Source organism: Oryzias latipes, chromosome 7 (assembly GCF_053564925.1).
Source record: "Oryzias latipes strain Hd-rR chromosome 7, Olatipes_Hd-rR_3.1".
Lineage (NCBI taxonomy): Eukaryota > Metazoa > Chordata > Actinopteri > Beloniformes > Adrianichthyidae > Oryzias > Oryzias latipes.
The window spans coordinates 10,565,627-10,580,949 of record NC_136243.1 but is presented as its reverse complement, the minus strand read 5'-3'; the positions used below and the strand labels follow the sequence as shown (position 1 = coordinate 10,580,949).

General features: G+C 40.2%; 1 protein-coding gene across 1 annotated transcript; it reads left to right on the top strand.

Annotated features, from left to right (window-relative positions):
• The first annotated feature begins 245 nt into the window (after positions 1-245).
• On the top strand, positions 246-9,777 carry camk1gb (calcium/calmodulin-dependent protein kinase IGb). The gene is made up of 13 exons (XM_004071001.5): positions 246-385; positions 1,535-1,646; positions 5,135-5,260; positions 5,345-5,419; positions 5,495-5,633; positions 5,774-5,897; positions 6,017-6,092; positions 6,807-6,919; positions 7,005-7,083; positions 7,299-7,386; positions 7,575-7,918; positions 8,006-8,095; positions 8,987-9,777. The coding sequence occupies exons 2-12, from the start codon at positions 1,561-1,563 to the stop codon at positions 8,061-8,063; spliced, it is 1,308 nt and encodes a 435-aa protein (XP_004071049.1). The 5' UTR covers positions 246-385; positions 1,535-1,560; the 3' UTR covers positions 8,064-8,095; positions 8,987-9,777.
• Positions 9,778-15,323: the final 5,546 nt, after the last annotated feature.

The window sequence follows — 15,323 nt, the reverse complement described above, 5'->3', positions numbered from 1 at the left end:
GGGCATGGCAAAGGCGCAAACGGGATTGGTTGAAAATGTGTCTTTTTTTTGACCCCCTACCAATCACTTAAATATTGAATGATGAAGAGGAGAACACATGTAAACAGCAGGTAATCCCTGACGGATTGTAAAGAAGCTATAAACAATAAAACAGTCCACCTGTGTCGCAGACACACAGCACACCTGCCCTAAAGCCACGCCTCCTGACTGCTGAAACTCTGCCGCGTCCACTTGGAGACGGTTGGCCCCGCCCCTCTGTTGCCTCCTCAATCTCCGACGTGACAGCGGACTATATGTAGCGTTCCCCGCTGCGCCGCGCGTCCTGACGCCGCAGAGCTTTTGGCAGGAGAGTCAGAGCGGAGCTCCGTCAGCGCACAGCTTCTCGGTGAGTCAGCATCTCCTCTATGAATCCTTTTCAAGCTTTGCTTTTAGGTTGTGTTTACATTGATTCAGAATGAGAGCTGTGAGGATGCTGGAGTCCTTCTGTTATATGATCAGCATCCATCTTTTTTTGCTTTTTATTCTGAACATATTTGACTGCAAAATGTGAAAATCACTGATGTCCAAAAACATGCTTCATAGGTTAATTGGTTAAATTTCCCCTATAGGTGTGAACGTGAGAGTGAATGGGTGTGTGACTGTGGCCCTGCGACAGACTGGCAACCTGTCCAGGGTGTCCCCTGCCTTCACCCATGAGTGGCCGGGATAGGCTCCAGCAGCCCTGTGACCCCAAAAGGGACATAACGGGTTTAGAAACACTGATGGAACAACACGCCTCCAAAGCTCTTATTTTGAAGGGCTCCTCCTTGAGAATTGTGCTCCACCGTGCTGCAGCCTCATGTGAATTCATTCACAAAAGTTCCTCTTAAAGTTCACGTCAGGACGCTCATTTGCAGCGTTTTAAATGAGACGTCTATTCGAACCCTGCAGGGATTTGTTTCAGGATGTTCCTGTGAATTTGTGAGGTCAGGTCCTGAGATCAGGAGTTACTAATCCATTATATAAGAAAAAGAGGACAGGAAAGCAAAGTGGGTAACCTGTTGATTTGAAGTGCCTGTAATCCGCCTCAGAGCCTCCTGTTCTCCTGCCTGTGGCTCCTTCTCCGGCTCTGACCTGATTCAACATGAGATCTGGAAACCTCGGTGCAGCCCTCACTTGTTCTCTGAACTGCCTTTTTGACAAAAGTATGTTTCTCCTTTGACAGTTTTGGGTTTGCAGGCTTTGATTCTGAAGCGTCCACAGACGGTCTGGGTGACTCAGAGCAGCACCTAAACCCTTTTGTCGGGCATGCAAACATGACCGGCGGCGACCTCCAGACAGTCTGAGCAGCGCAGACGCGCCAATCTTCACACCTACTTTGTGATAACTCAGCAGATATAATCCCCAGATATTGTCCGTCCATGCTTATGATGAAGGAGTCTGAACATTAATCAGGGATTAATTCTACTGCGGCACGTTTGGACTTTCCCAGCATGCTCGAGCAGGAACGGGGGTGTCGAGTGTGACACCTGTGCTCCTCTGTTTTCTCCTGCAGAAATCCCTGCTAAAGCAGCTGCAGTCATGGGGCGTCAGGAGTCAGACCACATGTGGAAGAAGAGCACGGAAAACATCCAGGAGATCTTTGATTTGATGGAGGAGCTGGGATCGTAAGTACATTTCACTGGCCCGCTTTCCCTGGAGTCCTCTCCTCAGCTGTTTACAGACTTGGTCATTTGTGCTGCACAGCTGGAGGTCGCAGAGAGATTAGCAAAGAGGCTGGAGGCCGACTTACAGGCTCAGACAGCAACAGTCCGCAGACAGGATAAGTTCATTCATAAAAAACCTCCAGGCTCTCATGAATGTTGTCCCACTGCAAGGTTACTGCTGTCAAAATAAAATAACAAGAGTAAAGTCAGTGATTCACAGAAATCAATTTAATATTTTCAAAGACTGACTAAATTAAAAGTAAAAAAAAAAAAAAGTTTCTGTAGAGTAGCAGGAGTTCATTAGAAAGTTGCATTGTGGGCAGGACTCCATGTTGCCGCCCAGCACATTTTCTACATCACAAATACAATCTTTTTCCAACTGCATTTTTTTAAAATCTCTTCTTGATTCTCAGTGATTTGAATAAAAGACTCAGAAATACAATTTTGAGCTTCATTTTCTCTATATGTTTCCTCCATCATCAGGAAAATGCCCCAATAACGTGTTAAAAACACCAAAAACACGATTTTCACAAGAGTGGAGCTTGAAAATCGTTGTCAGATTGCAAACGGGTCAAAAACACAAACACTACATTTATTAAGAGAGCTACTAAAACTGGCAGATCTAACAAGTAGACTAGAAATCCAAAAGTTAAATTTTTGACTTAAAAAAAATCTAAGTGTTATCACAGACACTTAGTAAGTAAAAACATTCATAACATGTTTTCGTCTCTGAAGGAAATTAAATTTAAAGAAGTTACCTAGTTAGAGAAGGTCTTTGGGACATTTTTACATCCATATTGATCATCTGTAGCAATATCATAACTGCAGCAGCTATCAGTCAACAGTCAAACTAGCGGACTGGATTTTCTTTGCACAAAAACAAGGCTGCGGTCTTTTGAGTCTATTAAATTGACGTTTTTCCCAGATTTCCACCTCATACTGTTTCATTACACACACAAAAAGGCTTAAAGAGTACTTTGTCTCCTCAGAACCCATGGGGTCAATTTTGGCTGCTGTGATTCTTTATTTTATTATTTTCCTTTTTTTTTGGCTGCCACCCAAAATGAGCAAACAGACCTAAACAAATAAACTCATGTTTACTTCCAGAGCCTAGACAATACTGTTCTTGTGGTCTCCAGGGTTAAATAATACCAAATATGGAAATATTGTTCTTTTACTTTAGTTTAAAAAAAAAAAAGAATTAAAAATTAATTTGATCTGAAACTATTTAGAGCTTTGGAATTGACCACAATATGTCCATCACTCCAGGATCGTTTTACATCTCAGTTTTAGAGAGGGTACCCACATTTCTGCAAGATCTATTCTCTATTGCATATTTCTCTTAATTTTGTCTCGATCTTAAACGTTTAGTGCTTAATTTTATGCTCATTGGTGAAGCTTGTTGGATGTAAAATTTTGCATTGTCAAAAATACACTGAAAAAATGGAATCTTAAAGTAAAAATGTCTTACGTTCAATAAAAGCTTTCATGAAAAATAATCTTATCAATAAAGTTTTTCAAAAGCAAAATAATGTTAGTTTCAGAAAACATGTCTTAGTGACTAGGATTGTTGTCTAAAAATAAGAATTCTTTGTAATAAGACCGTTTTTCCCTTTGGGAGATTTTCTTTGACAATTTAAAGAACATGTTCTTTGCAGTGTAGTGCTGTCATTGTTTTGCAAGATGCAAAGAAAACAATTACTTTCTAAAAGTCAGTTAATCATCTTTTGAGGTGTTTAGCCTTAGCAGTGCTGGCCTACTTTCTGCTGCGGAAATCTGAAAACCGTCTCTTGCTGTAAAGCTTCTAATGAGCAGATGATTAAAAAAAATAGACAAGCCAATGTTCCAGCAGGCTAAAAACAGGAGCAGAAGCAGCTGCCAAAAGCTCTCATCCCAAGATGTCCGGGATGATTGGGTTGTTAAGGAGGCGAGGCCCTCCTGATCTCACAGCGTCATACAGCTCAGTCAGTCGGAAGCAATTACATTTTATTTCCCCAAACAGCTTTTGAAAAACACACAAAGGAAGGGGTTTGATGGAAACGTTGATACGTGTGAGACATCGGGCGATGGGTTTCTCTTTTGAGACTGACTCAGAGGATCAGCTGGGAGGGTGACTGGATCTCCTGACTCACCTGTGAAGTCCTTCATTCATAAAAGAGCAAACCCTCTGAGTTTTCACGACGCCTCTCGGGCGTGACTTTTCCTTTCCTCTACCGTTAAAAAAGTGAAGGGAATCCAGAAGGGACTTCTGATTGCATACGTCCCCAAAGTTTCCCCCACTGTGACTCATCACACGGAAGGCAAATTACATCCCAGTGGTTCCTAAGCAATAAAGACCCATGAAAATATATGGAAAAACAACAGTTGTACCGTCAGTGTTCAACTTTCAGGTCTTTACCATCAGGACTATGGAGAAAAAAATCAGAATCAACTTCCTATAAATTAGTTGTGCTGTTTTTCCGAAAGAAATGTGGGTCACGGTGGAGACAGAATGTCCCATGTATGCAAAGCCCTTGACACCTGCTGTTACCTGGCCTTTTCTCTGCCGCACATGCTCAGTCCGTGCGCCTGGAGACTGCAGCCCGCTGCTCCTTCCATTGCGTCAGGGATAAAGGCTTTAATCCCCCTGGTGGAACAACCAAGGCTGTGCTGAAGATAGCATGGCTTCAGAGCAGAATAATGAGCTTCTGACATGCAAATGGTTAAGCCACAGGTCAAAACTCAAGAAGTTATTCAGAGAATTTGGAATTAGGAGTCTTTTCAGATTACCGGTAATGCTAATTAAAGCAATCCAGCTACTGCTTTGCATTCTTTAAAGAGGAAGGAAAATGGTGTTTTGGGTGTTTTTAATGTGTTCTTGTAGCATATTTCTCATGGTGGAGGACATATTTAAAGAAAATTAAGCTTAGAACTCCATTTCTGAGTATTTCTTTTTCGAAATTCTTGTAAATCAGGAGCAGACGGGAAAAAATGCAATTGCAAAAAGATTGTATTTGTGACGTAGGAAATACATCATCCATCTGTAGATGCGTAGCTCCGCACTGCACTGATGATGTTAGATTGATGGTGTGAGGGGCTGAAAGCTAGCTGGAGAGAGTGTAGACAGAAAGCTCTCAGTTATGGGTGGCGGGACAGGGGGCGGAGTTGCTTTTTGTGGCTAAAAATGTCACATTTATAGTGACAAAAACCACAGACAACACTTTGAAAACAAATCAAAAGACATTCGCAGTGGGACAGCAATAGTGATTTTAAAGAGCCTTCCCTAATACATTCAATACTTGCATCCTTTAAACCTAACAGAACACCAGTTCTGATGAAGTCCTGGTGGTCTTTTTACATGAATAAGAAAAACATTTTTATTTGATTAAGGGGGCGCTGCAAATCTCTGCTTTGAAGCAGCAAAGGACATGAGTAACAGTGCTGCTTCTTCATCTTGTTTCCGTGAACAGAGGGGCGTTCTCAGAGGTCTTCATGGTCAGAGAGAGGAAGACCGGAAAGAAGTTTGCTATGAAGTGCATCAAGAAGAAAAAGAAGAGGGACATCAACCTGGAAAATGAGATGGCAGTTCTGAGAAGGTAAATCACTAATATTCTAAAACTGCTTTTATTCTGTCGTCGAGTTATGCTACAAAAACTTTTTCTGTTTTCGTTTTAATACAGAATTAAACATGAGAATGTCGTTGGGCTGGAGGATATCTACGAAAGCCGGACCCATTACTACCTTATCATGCAACTGTGAGTTTTTCTAACTTTATAATTAGAGTATCTGAGTAAAATTGCAGTTTTTTATTGTTTGCGCCTCTTGTTCAGTGTTTCGGGGGGCGAGCTCTTTGACCGCATTCTGGACCGGGGGATGTACACAGAGAAAGATGCCAGCAGAGTGATCCAGCAGGTGCTGCAGGCTGTCAGCTATCTGCACCAAAACGGCATCGTGCATCGCGACCTCAAGGTGTGAATCAGCGAGAAGAATTTGAAAAATATCAATGTTCAGCCCATTTCATTCATTCATTCATTCATTCATTCATTCATTCATTCATTCATTCATTCATTCATTCATTCATTCATTCATTCATTCTGACCTCTTTGCAGCCGGAAAACATTCTGTACTACAGTCAGGATGAAGACTCCAAGATCATGATCAGTGACTTTGGACTGTCAAAGATGACGGACACCGGCATCATGTCCACAGCCTGCGGGACCCCAGGATACGTAGGTGAGGAAAAAAAACAAAGGGACTTTTTTTTTTTTTTTTACTAAATCAACCGGAACCTTTTTCTTTTTTTCTTTTTCTACAAACAAATGTAAAGATTTCTCTCTTTGAATCCCTTACAGCCCCTGAAGTTCTTGCACAGAAGCCCTACAGCAAGGCAGTAGACTGCTGGTCCATTGGAGTCATCACCTACATCTTGTAAGTTCCTGTTTGTTTATTTATTGTGAGTTAATTTCAAAGATAAGAACTTAGTTTGTGTTGTTAAATCGAGTTTCCCAAAGATGCAATTGTGTATCACCGTCTATAAAGCTGCATTTAAGCTGCAGGTTTTAATGACTTTAACTCACATCAGATTGAAAAAATAATTGACTTTACACTATTTGGACAGTTCAGGCTGCCATTAGAAAACAACACGGGCAAAATATAAAAAAATAAACCAGATAAGTGTCTATTTTGGCTGCTAAGTACAATTAACCTTTGGTTGTATCCACAAAATGACACTAAAGCAACCATTTCAGGTTTTTTAGAAGAGTCTACACACGGTCAAAGCGGCAGAAAGTAATTTCTTTATCTGACCTGATTTAAAGGAAAATGTGGTTTTGAAGCTGCATAACTTTCCATCAGTTTGTGTGCACTTTCACATCATTTACAGACAACAATCGTCATGAAGCTATGCAAACATGAAGCAGCAAAACCTAGTTTTTTTTTTTAGATATTTTTTAGGTTCTTTCTTCTCTTACTTTTACTTAACGAGACAAATATAAAATTTCAGCACAAATTCTGCCTTCAGCTGGTTTTCTGAGGACTTGTCTTGTGTAGACAAGACAAGTAAAAGGCAACGCTCTAAAAAAATGTACCGATGTGTGTGTGCTCTTAGTCCCCGTCTCATTGATCAGTTTCATGTCATTGCAGGCTCTGTGGATATCCCCCATTCTATGAAGAGAGCGAGACGAAACTCTTTTCCAAGATCATGAAGGCGCAGTACGAGTTTGACTCGCCTTTCTGGGATGACATATCTGAATCTGGTAAATACACAAAGTCCTCACACACGTCTGTTGAGCATCTGCGATACACCGTTTTACCCCTAAAATGTTGTTTCTTAATCCCCAGCGAAGGATTTCATACGGAACATGATGCAGAAGACCCCTAGCATGCGGTACAGCACAGAACAAGCACTCAGACATCCTTGGTAAGGAGAAAAACTTCCCAGAAGTCTCAGTTCTGCATTTTGCAAGGGATAAAAATCCAAAAGGATATATTTTACAAGTATATTAAACATTTTAGCTTTTAACAGACACAAGATAAAGAAAAAAAGATTTAGTTTGGAATCTATTTGTCATCAGGTTTCACCATCTTGTTGGATGATTTCAGTTTAAAGTTTTGTTCCTGTTTCTGCTTTCACAGGATTATTGGGAAGACCGCCCGCAGCAACGACATCTACTATTCTGTCAGCACCCAGATCCAGAAGAACTTTGCCCAGACCAAATGGAAGGTCAGTCCACACTGCATATTTGGTTTTAAGCCTAAATCTGTTAAAGCTAAATGATCCTAATCCTCCAGATTAAGAACAACATTTGACTAATGACAAAGAAAACTGATCTAGTGATAGTTTCTGCCATTCAGGAAAGATAGTTGTCACCATGGCTACAGATGGAATCTCCTCTTGTCTTTGTGTTCTAGCAAGCCTATAATGCAGCTGTTGCCATCAACCACATGAAGAAGCTGAAGCTGGCTCACACAGAGCTGCCTCTGAGGCAGACCAGCATCCCTGACATCAAAGTCATTGATGTGTCCTCCCCCACGAAAAACCGCAAACACCTGGGCCTGGACAGGCCGGAGCCCAGGGCCGCTGAGGTGGTCGAGAAAGGGAAGCACCACATGTCTCTGCCCACGAGCCACGTCGACCTGAAGAGCCACGTCCATCCACTGCAGGCCAGCCAGAGCCAAAGCGACACACACCACGCACCCTCCATGGCTGAGCAGGGAAAGCATGCATACCACTCAGAGCCGGCCAACCTCAACGGGTCAGTACCGCCACCGTCAAACCTCCCGACTGACTGGAAACCCGTATGCGGCTGATGCACGATTTTAATGTTGTGTTCTGCTTTTAGGTACACCAAGAATCACAGCGGGAAACCTCTGCAAACTGGAGTTTGTGCCGTCATGTAAAAAAGGAAGAAAAACAAAAAGCATTTTACGTGGTAGGTTTCAAGACTCGGATTTAAAGACCCACTCCAATCATCCTTTGGTCTATTGGAAACTCTTTCTCAGTGGCCTTTTAATTATCATTATTTTAGGCAAAAATTAAAAAACCTATGTCGGTTTGTAGAACATGCTTTATGAAGAGATGCAGTAGTTAATAATATTAATGGATTGGACTTTTTCTGCGCTTTTCCAGACGCTCAAAGCGCTTACAATGTGTCCATTATTCATTCACTCCTCATTCATTCTTGGTGATGGTAGCTACTGATGTAGTCACAGCTGCCCTGGGGCAGACTGACAGAGGCGTGGCTGCCAGTTCGCGCCTTCGGCCCCTCTGACCATCACCGGGACATTCATACACATTCAGTGTGGAGCCACACTGGAGGCAAGGGGGGTGAGGTGTCTTGCCCAGGGACACGGCGGGGGTTGGCTGGTGGGAGTGGGGATCGAACTGCCGACCTGCTCAACCCACTGAGCCACTGTCGCCCAAGTTCCTTAGAAGTTGGCCTCTGTGTTGTGGGTGGAACTGTTGGCACAGAGTAAGTCTGCCACCTTCCAGTCCCCCTTCTGTTTACCCTCCCTCCTGCTAGCTATCAGCCCCGAAACCTCACATTGGAGCGGAGATGGGAGCTTGTGGCCCGCCCTGCATATTTTCTACATCATAAATACAATGTTTTTATAAACAGCATTTCTTCATCTGCTCCGGATTCACAACAATTTGAATAAAGTAATACTCGGAACAGGAATTTTAGTCTTAATTTTACTGCTAAAACTTGCTAAAAAACAACATTTTCATCAGAGTGGGTCTTTAAAGCAACTCTATTTTTGTTCTTTGGAACTGCCAGCTGGTTATCATGCATCTCACCCCCCTGTGCTGCTGCCCCCTGCAGGTCAGTGCTGCTACTGCTGCTTTGTGTCAGCCCCTGGTCTAAACCCACAGGAAGAGGCGGCGGACCCTCCAGTGGACCCAGCAGTCGACAGGATTTATGTGCCTACGAAACCTCCCAACCAACACATACAGTCATTTATTCAACCGAAACTCTCACTTCCAAACGTATTCTGTGTTTTTGGAAGAGTTATGACGGGCTCACCTGCTGCTGGGAATGGGGTAAAGGGGGGGACCCTGAGCTCTCTTCTTTAAAAAGCTTTAAATCAAGTTTTCTATGTTATATTATGTTTTTATTTATTTTTAATCATAACTCAGAGTGTTGGAGTTATTCAAGCATTTTGCACTTTATTTTTTAGTCATTTGGATAAAAAGACAAAGAATTAAAAACTTTATTTGCACCTTATTTTTTTAGAATATTGCAGAAAAGAAATATTAAAAAAATAAATAAAACTATTGTTCTTCAACTGATTTTAAAGTGTTACGATGAGGCCAATTAGTGCTTTACATAAAAACCATGCGTCTGCTGTGAATAAGCAACCGTGTGTGATTTTAGCAGATGCTAACATTTTTTTTCTTTGTTTGAACTGATGCAAGATACAAATGCCAGGCTTTCAATGTGAAGTGTATTTTAACTGGACAGAAATACATATTGTTTTTGTGTGCTGGAAGTGAAACACAAAGCGTTTGTCCCCTCCCCAGCTGTGGCAGCTTTGTGTTGAGGCATGAACAGATATTGCTTTTATGGATGCAGATATTCTGTGTGTCTAGAAATAAAGTTTAAGTAAATCTGAATTACTTGTTTTTCTTTTTATCAACAATGACCCTCTGAACTATTTCATTGAAAATACTTACTTTGCAGAGTGGTGTCATTATTATAAACAGTATTGAGTAAATTACTTCTAAAAAGTAATTGATTACTTGACCTAATTACTGAATCAAAATTGTAATTAGATTACTTTAATCATTACCTATTTGAAAAAGTAATTCACTACTCATTACTTTTTTTCCTCTCATACAAAGTCTCAAGGGGAAAACAGCACAAGATTCCTTTGTCTTTTATTTAACTTTATTTGTAAAGCAATGACTGTGCAGAGGATGAACCCAAGAAATGACCTGGCTTCATTAGAATTCAGACAAAAATGTGAGAAATGACACAAAAATAAGTGACAACATATGGTCTATGCCACTGTCAGATGTGAAAAAAATGTATATCTTTATCCCTTGTGCTATGAGGCACATTAAAGTTGTTTCATCCACATCAGTACATCAGATTCAGAATCACTTAATTTGCCAAGTACAGTGCATGTACAGGGAATTTGACTTCAGTGACCTGTGATGCCAGGTCTCTGCTCTGCTGCTCACCTGCTGCTCCTCGGGGATGGGAGGACTCCTCGCAGCTTCTCTTTTCATCTCATCTTTGAGCCAGTTTGGAAAGTAAAGTGACTGCAGCAATGAGGGCACGTCCATGCTTTACTCGATCTCCAATTCTGTGTGTACATGCGTTCGCGTCTACGCCAGTAACTCAGTTGTTTTTTTTTTAACTTAACCTCTGTTTTGTCTTATTTAACTAAGAGAAAATGTCAAAACCTACGTTAAAAAATAATGAGGGTTTCTATTGTTGAGTGATTTTAATTAATTACCAAAATTTGTGCAGTACTTCATTACATTCCTGTGACAGACAAAAGTAATTAAATTGCAATAATTCGATTCTTTGTAATCTATTACCCCCCACTATTGATTAAAAATGTCTTCTTTATTGTAATTGGCTGTATATGACACTGGACTAAGTTACCCATAAGTCACCCTTAGAAAATGTCTTACTTCCGGCTCCAACCATATCAAGTCAATTCATTCGCCATTTTTTCACAATACGCATACCGCCATGAAGGAGCCAGATGTTAGTGAGCAGGAATTGGTGATTTAGCCAATCAGGAGTGATCTTGTTGGAAGGTCACACCTGTACCACTTGAAACCAGATTAACCCTTGTGCTATCTTAGATGACCCCACCCTCCCTTACATTGACGTGTTATTCCTACCATGACAAAGGTGGATAAAGGTGAAAAGGATTTCATATAATCCATGGACACCAGTGAAGATCCCAAATCATTGAAGAAAAAAGGTTCAGAGCACTGTCTAGTGGGTCTAGATGACCCAACTCCCAATGTTAACGTGCTGAGGATAGCACAAGGGTTACAAAGTTAGGATTAATAAAAGCATGTTAAAAAAAGGTATCTGAGCAAGAATGGTTATTCTGACATTTATAATAAGTGAGTAAAAGCCTTCTTACTTCTCTATCCCTTGTTTTCAATGTAAGGGTGGGGTCATCTAAGATAGCACAAGGTTTAAGATGGTGAGAATTACAGGAAGCCATCACAAACACAAAGTTTTAGATCCTTTAGGATGTCTCCTATTTTATGCTTCTTTCACAGACATAAAGTTCAGGTAAATGCTTATGTTTATTGCGTGACAGTTCTGCTGAAACACCAAGTGTTGTGCGTTCCTGTGAATGTGATGAATTGCCATGTTTGCAGTTCTTATTGTGCTGTTTTCTTTGAAACTTCAGAGACACAAACACACACACGGTGCCGCTGAGCTCCGGCTGAAAGACTTTTCACATCCAGACTCCACATAGGCGGCTCTCACCCCCCCTCAGACGTGACATGGCTGACCTGGTAGAGCCCGGCGCAGAGACAAACTGTCAATTGAAAGATGAGGATAGAGAAATGTGGGGGAAAGGTCCTGGAACAGACATGGCCTTTTCCCTCCAGCTGCCAGCACCAATGCCCAGAAATGAGTTGCTCAAAGAGAAACATTGTGGACTCTGCAATCAGGGTGACACAATCAATGTCTTTTGGAAGTCTGCACTGCAGAGAAGTAAAACTTTGACTTCTTCACAGGATGGGGAAGAAATGTTTGGCTGTGAAGAATGGCATGATTGTTTCACATAGCTGAAGGAATTTGATCACCAGATGCAGTGGATGCAGTTTATTTTTCCCCCAAACAGAAATGCAGCTTGTATTTGTTTGTACTACATCACAAAGAAATATCTGAGTGAAACCTAATTTGAGTGTTTTTGCTGGCCAGATGTCTGTGCAGAAAAACCCCTTGTCTGAATTGTGTTTTTGACAGTACACAAAAATAAAAATGCAGTTTCAGCTTTGACTTTTTTACCTTCCCCCAGATGAAAGTCATGAATCAAGACGTCGCTCAAGACGAAATGCTGCAGTTGTAGTAAGTGCCCACTTTATTTGTTTAAAAAAAAACACAAGATTTTTAGTTCTGTCTGCATTCAACACAAGTTTCAGGTGTAGCATTGAGTGTTAGAGGGCAACAGCAGATTCCTACAGATGTTTGATGGTCTGAATGTGTTTTTCCACAGCAAGTCAGAGGGCAGCTTTAACCCTTGTGCTATCTTAGATGACCCCACCCTTCCATTGACGTGTTCTCCCTACCAAGACAAAGGTGGATAAAGGTGGAAAGATTTCATGTAATCCATGGACACCAGTGAGGATCACAAATCATTGAAGAAAAAAGGTTCAGAGCACTAGTGGGTCTAGATGACCCAACTCCCAATGGTAAAGTGCCTAGGATAGCACAAGGGTTACGTTCATCTTTATTTGTAGCTCAACTATAGTATTTATTTGCTGCTGAATCTTTTATGAAGCTAGAGGAAAGATTGAATCTAATTGAAAATGTAGAGATCTCCTTTTACTGTTTCATTTAGCCCCTCTTCTTTGACCTGTGATGTTTGTCAACAGAAGAAAAAGCTCCAGGTAAAGGATGATAGATTAAAAAAAAAGCAAACTCAATAAATTAAGTTTTGATAAAAGCTTAAATTCATCTTCTAAACCTGCTTTGTTCCCGTTTTTGGAGTCAAAAAGTAAATGGAGCCAGTTGCATGCCAGCAACTAAAGGGCAAAGGCAGGGTTCACCCTGGACAGTTCACCAGACCACAAAAGCTTCCAGCTTGCTCGAGCGGTGGCGTGTAAAGCGCTCGATTCAGATTGTGTTTGATAACGTGACTTTCCAAATGAAGCTTCCTTTCATCTCGCGCGTATTACCGAATGCCGAGCATTTTCTGCAGTTTTGAATTCAGAGAAGGGTTATCAATATGACCGTTCTTATAGAGAGACATCACTCATTCTGTGTTTGTGGCGTTTAGAGAGTAGTGATGGGTTGGTCGTGGATGCAGGCTTGTTTTACTCGCACAAGGAGAAGAGACAGACACAGAAAGGGAGCTGTGGTGGTTGCAGGGTTTTGTTTCACTTTAAATTTGTTTAAAAGGAAAAAGATTTAAACAATTATTTAGCTTTTTTTACATTTTTATCTGCAGTGAATAAATAAAATCGTATTGATACACACTTTTCAGCATTACCAGTTCTCTTTGTGCATACTTGTATATTATTGTTCATAATAAATTAAAGCAATAAAACAATCTGAAGAGCTGATTGGGATACGATGGGAATTCCCATCAGTATAAGAGCGGAGGGATTTTTTCCCGCATTGTTGCTATTGGCACATTGCTTTATAAACTGGGGGAAAATATTTTGGTCAGTTTATAAAGCAATGTGCCAATAGCAACAATGCGGGAAAAAAATTTCATTTACTGAGATTTGCAATCAGACATTGATTCACAAACCTAACATTTTTTCATATAAATACATTTATCTACACATTCAGCACAGAAAAGCAGTAGCACAAGGATTTCACAGTTCTATTTCTTTTATGGCAAATTGTGTATACTTTATGAAATTTGGTGTCATAAAGATCAATTTTTTTAAACTAATCTTGCAAAAACAACAATATTTGCTTTACAATATTTTATACATAAAATGTGTGTGGCACAACTGCATTATGATTATTCATGAAAGAAACAGACTTTGGAAATCAAACGTTTTATTGCTACACATGATTTAACACACTGCAGTCTTTCATGACACACTGGTCCTATTTTGATCCATCCTGATGCAATTTAATAGTCTGACCAGTAGATGTCACTAGTTTCAGTGTGTCAAATGCTTCACAATCCCAAAACATTGCAATACAATTTGATTCATTTTGGTTCAGTGTTTGAGAAAACTTTGGTTTCTGAATGATAATTTTGCACTTATTTATTATTAACTGTTATTATTTATAACTCATTAGAAAACTAGCATTATTAAGGATGTTTCTGTTTGTATCAAAGGTGAAAGAACTTCAGCTGGGTTCAGATGGAGCAAAAGCTCTGTGAAGTAATCCATGACTTTTGCCTCCAACCTATGATTAGTTTTGGATTATTGGAGCAAAAGCTTTACTCTTTATGCTAACATGACGTTTTGCTTGAATCCTTGATGTTTAAAAAAAACTTTATTTAAAATATCAATGTGTAAACAAAAAACAGTGTAAGCCGGAGAACCTAGCATAAATGGCTTTTAGGAAGTAAGACTGGATTTTGTGTACTGTTAAAGAATTACAAAATGGTAAAATTGAATAAAAAAGCAAGTAAATAGGAAAAAAAAACATTTAACTAACGAAAATCTATATGGCTAACTTAATTCTAATTGTTTTCTTAATTTCAAACATGAGAAACTTTAACATCTCCAAAGTCTAAATAATTTATTCCTTAGGGTGTGAAAGTTGCCCTAAAATTAGTTTTAAAAAAAGGGGGGTTTTCAGTTCTCCAAGTCTGGTCCTTGATTTTTACTTTATTTTTATAACTTTATTGTACAAAACGGAAGTACAGTACAAAACACAATTTTACAAAATAAACTTCAAATGTGCCAGGGGAGCATACATATTAAATGTATTTTACATAAAAACATTCAAAGTTCTACAATTTTCATACAAACATACAGCTTTCTGATTAAGGCTTTTAGAGATGGTATTGATTTTTACTTTGAAATTCGGACAGGTGCGTCTGACGTCATCCGACAACGGCCGGTCAGCACGGTGTTTATTTGTTTTTAATATCCCTTTTTTATTTCTCTCTCTCTCTCCTCTCTTTCCATCTTGCAAAGTCAACATTAAATTTGTCGCAAGTATTTCGTGTTGTATTTTTCAAAACGTTCAATAAAAAAGGAATAAAAAATTGAATAAATACAATTTTTAAAGAGTTTGTTTTTGTTCTTCCAGTTGTATAGTTTAGCTTATTTGATCTTGGAGCGCGCGTGCGGTTCATTAGCATTAGTAGGGCGCCACGTGGGCCTCTGCTCTCAGGACCGTGGGAGCCGCACAGAATGACTGTGCTAGTCAAGAAGCGCGTGCCGTCTGCGGACCTCACGTGCGCTCGTTTTTTCACCGAGCGCTCGTGACACGTCTCTCCGTGGCAAAGATCAGACACATTTCCCAACTCACTGAC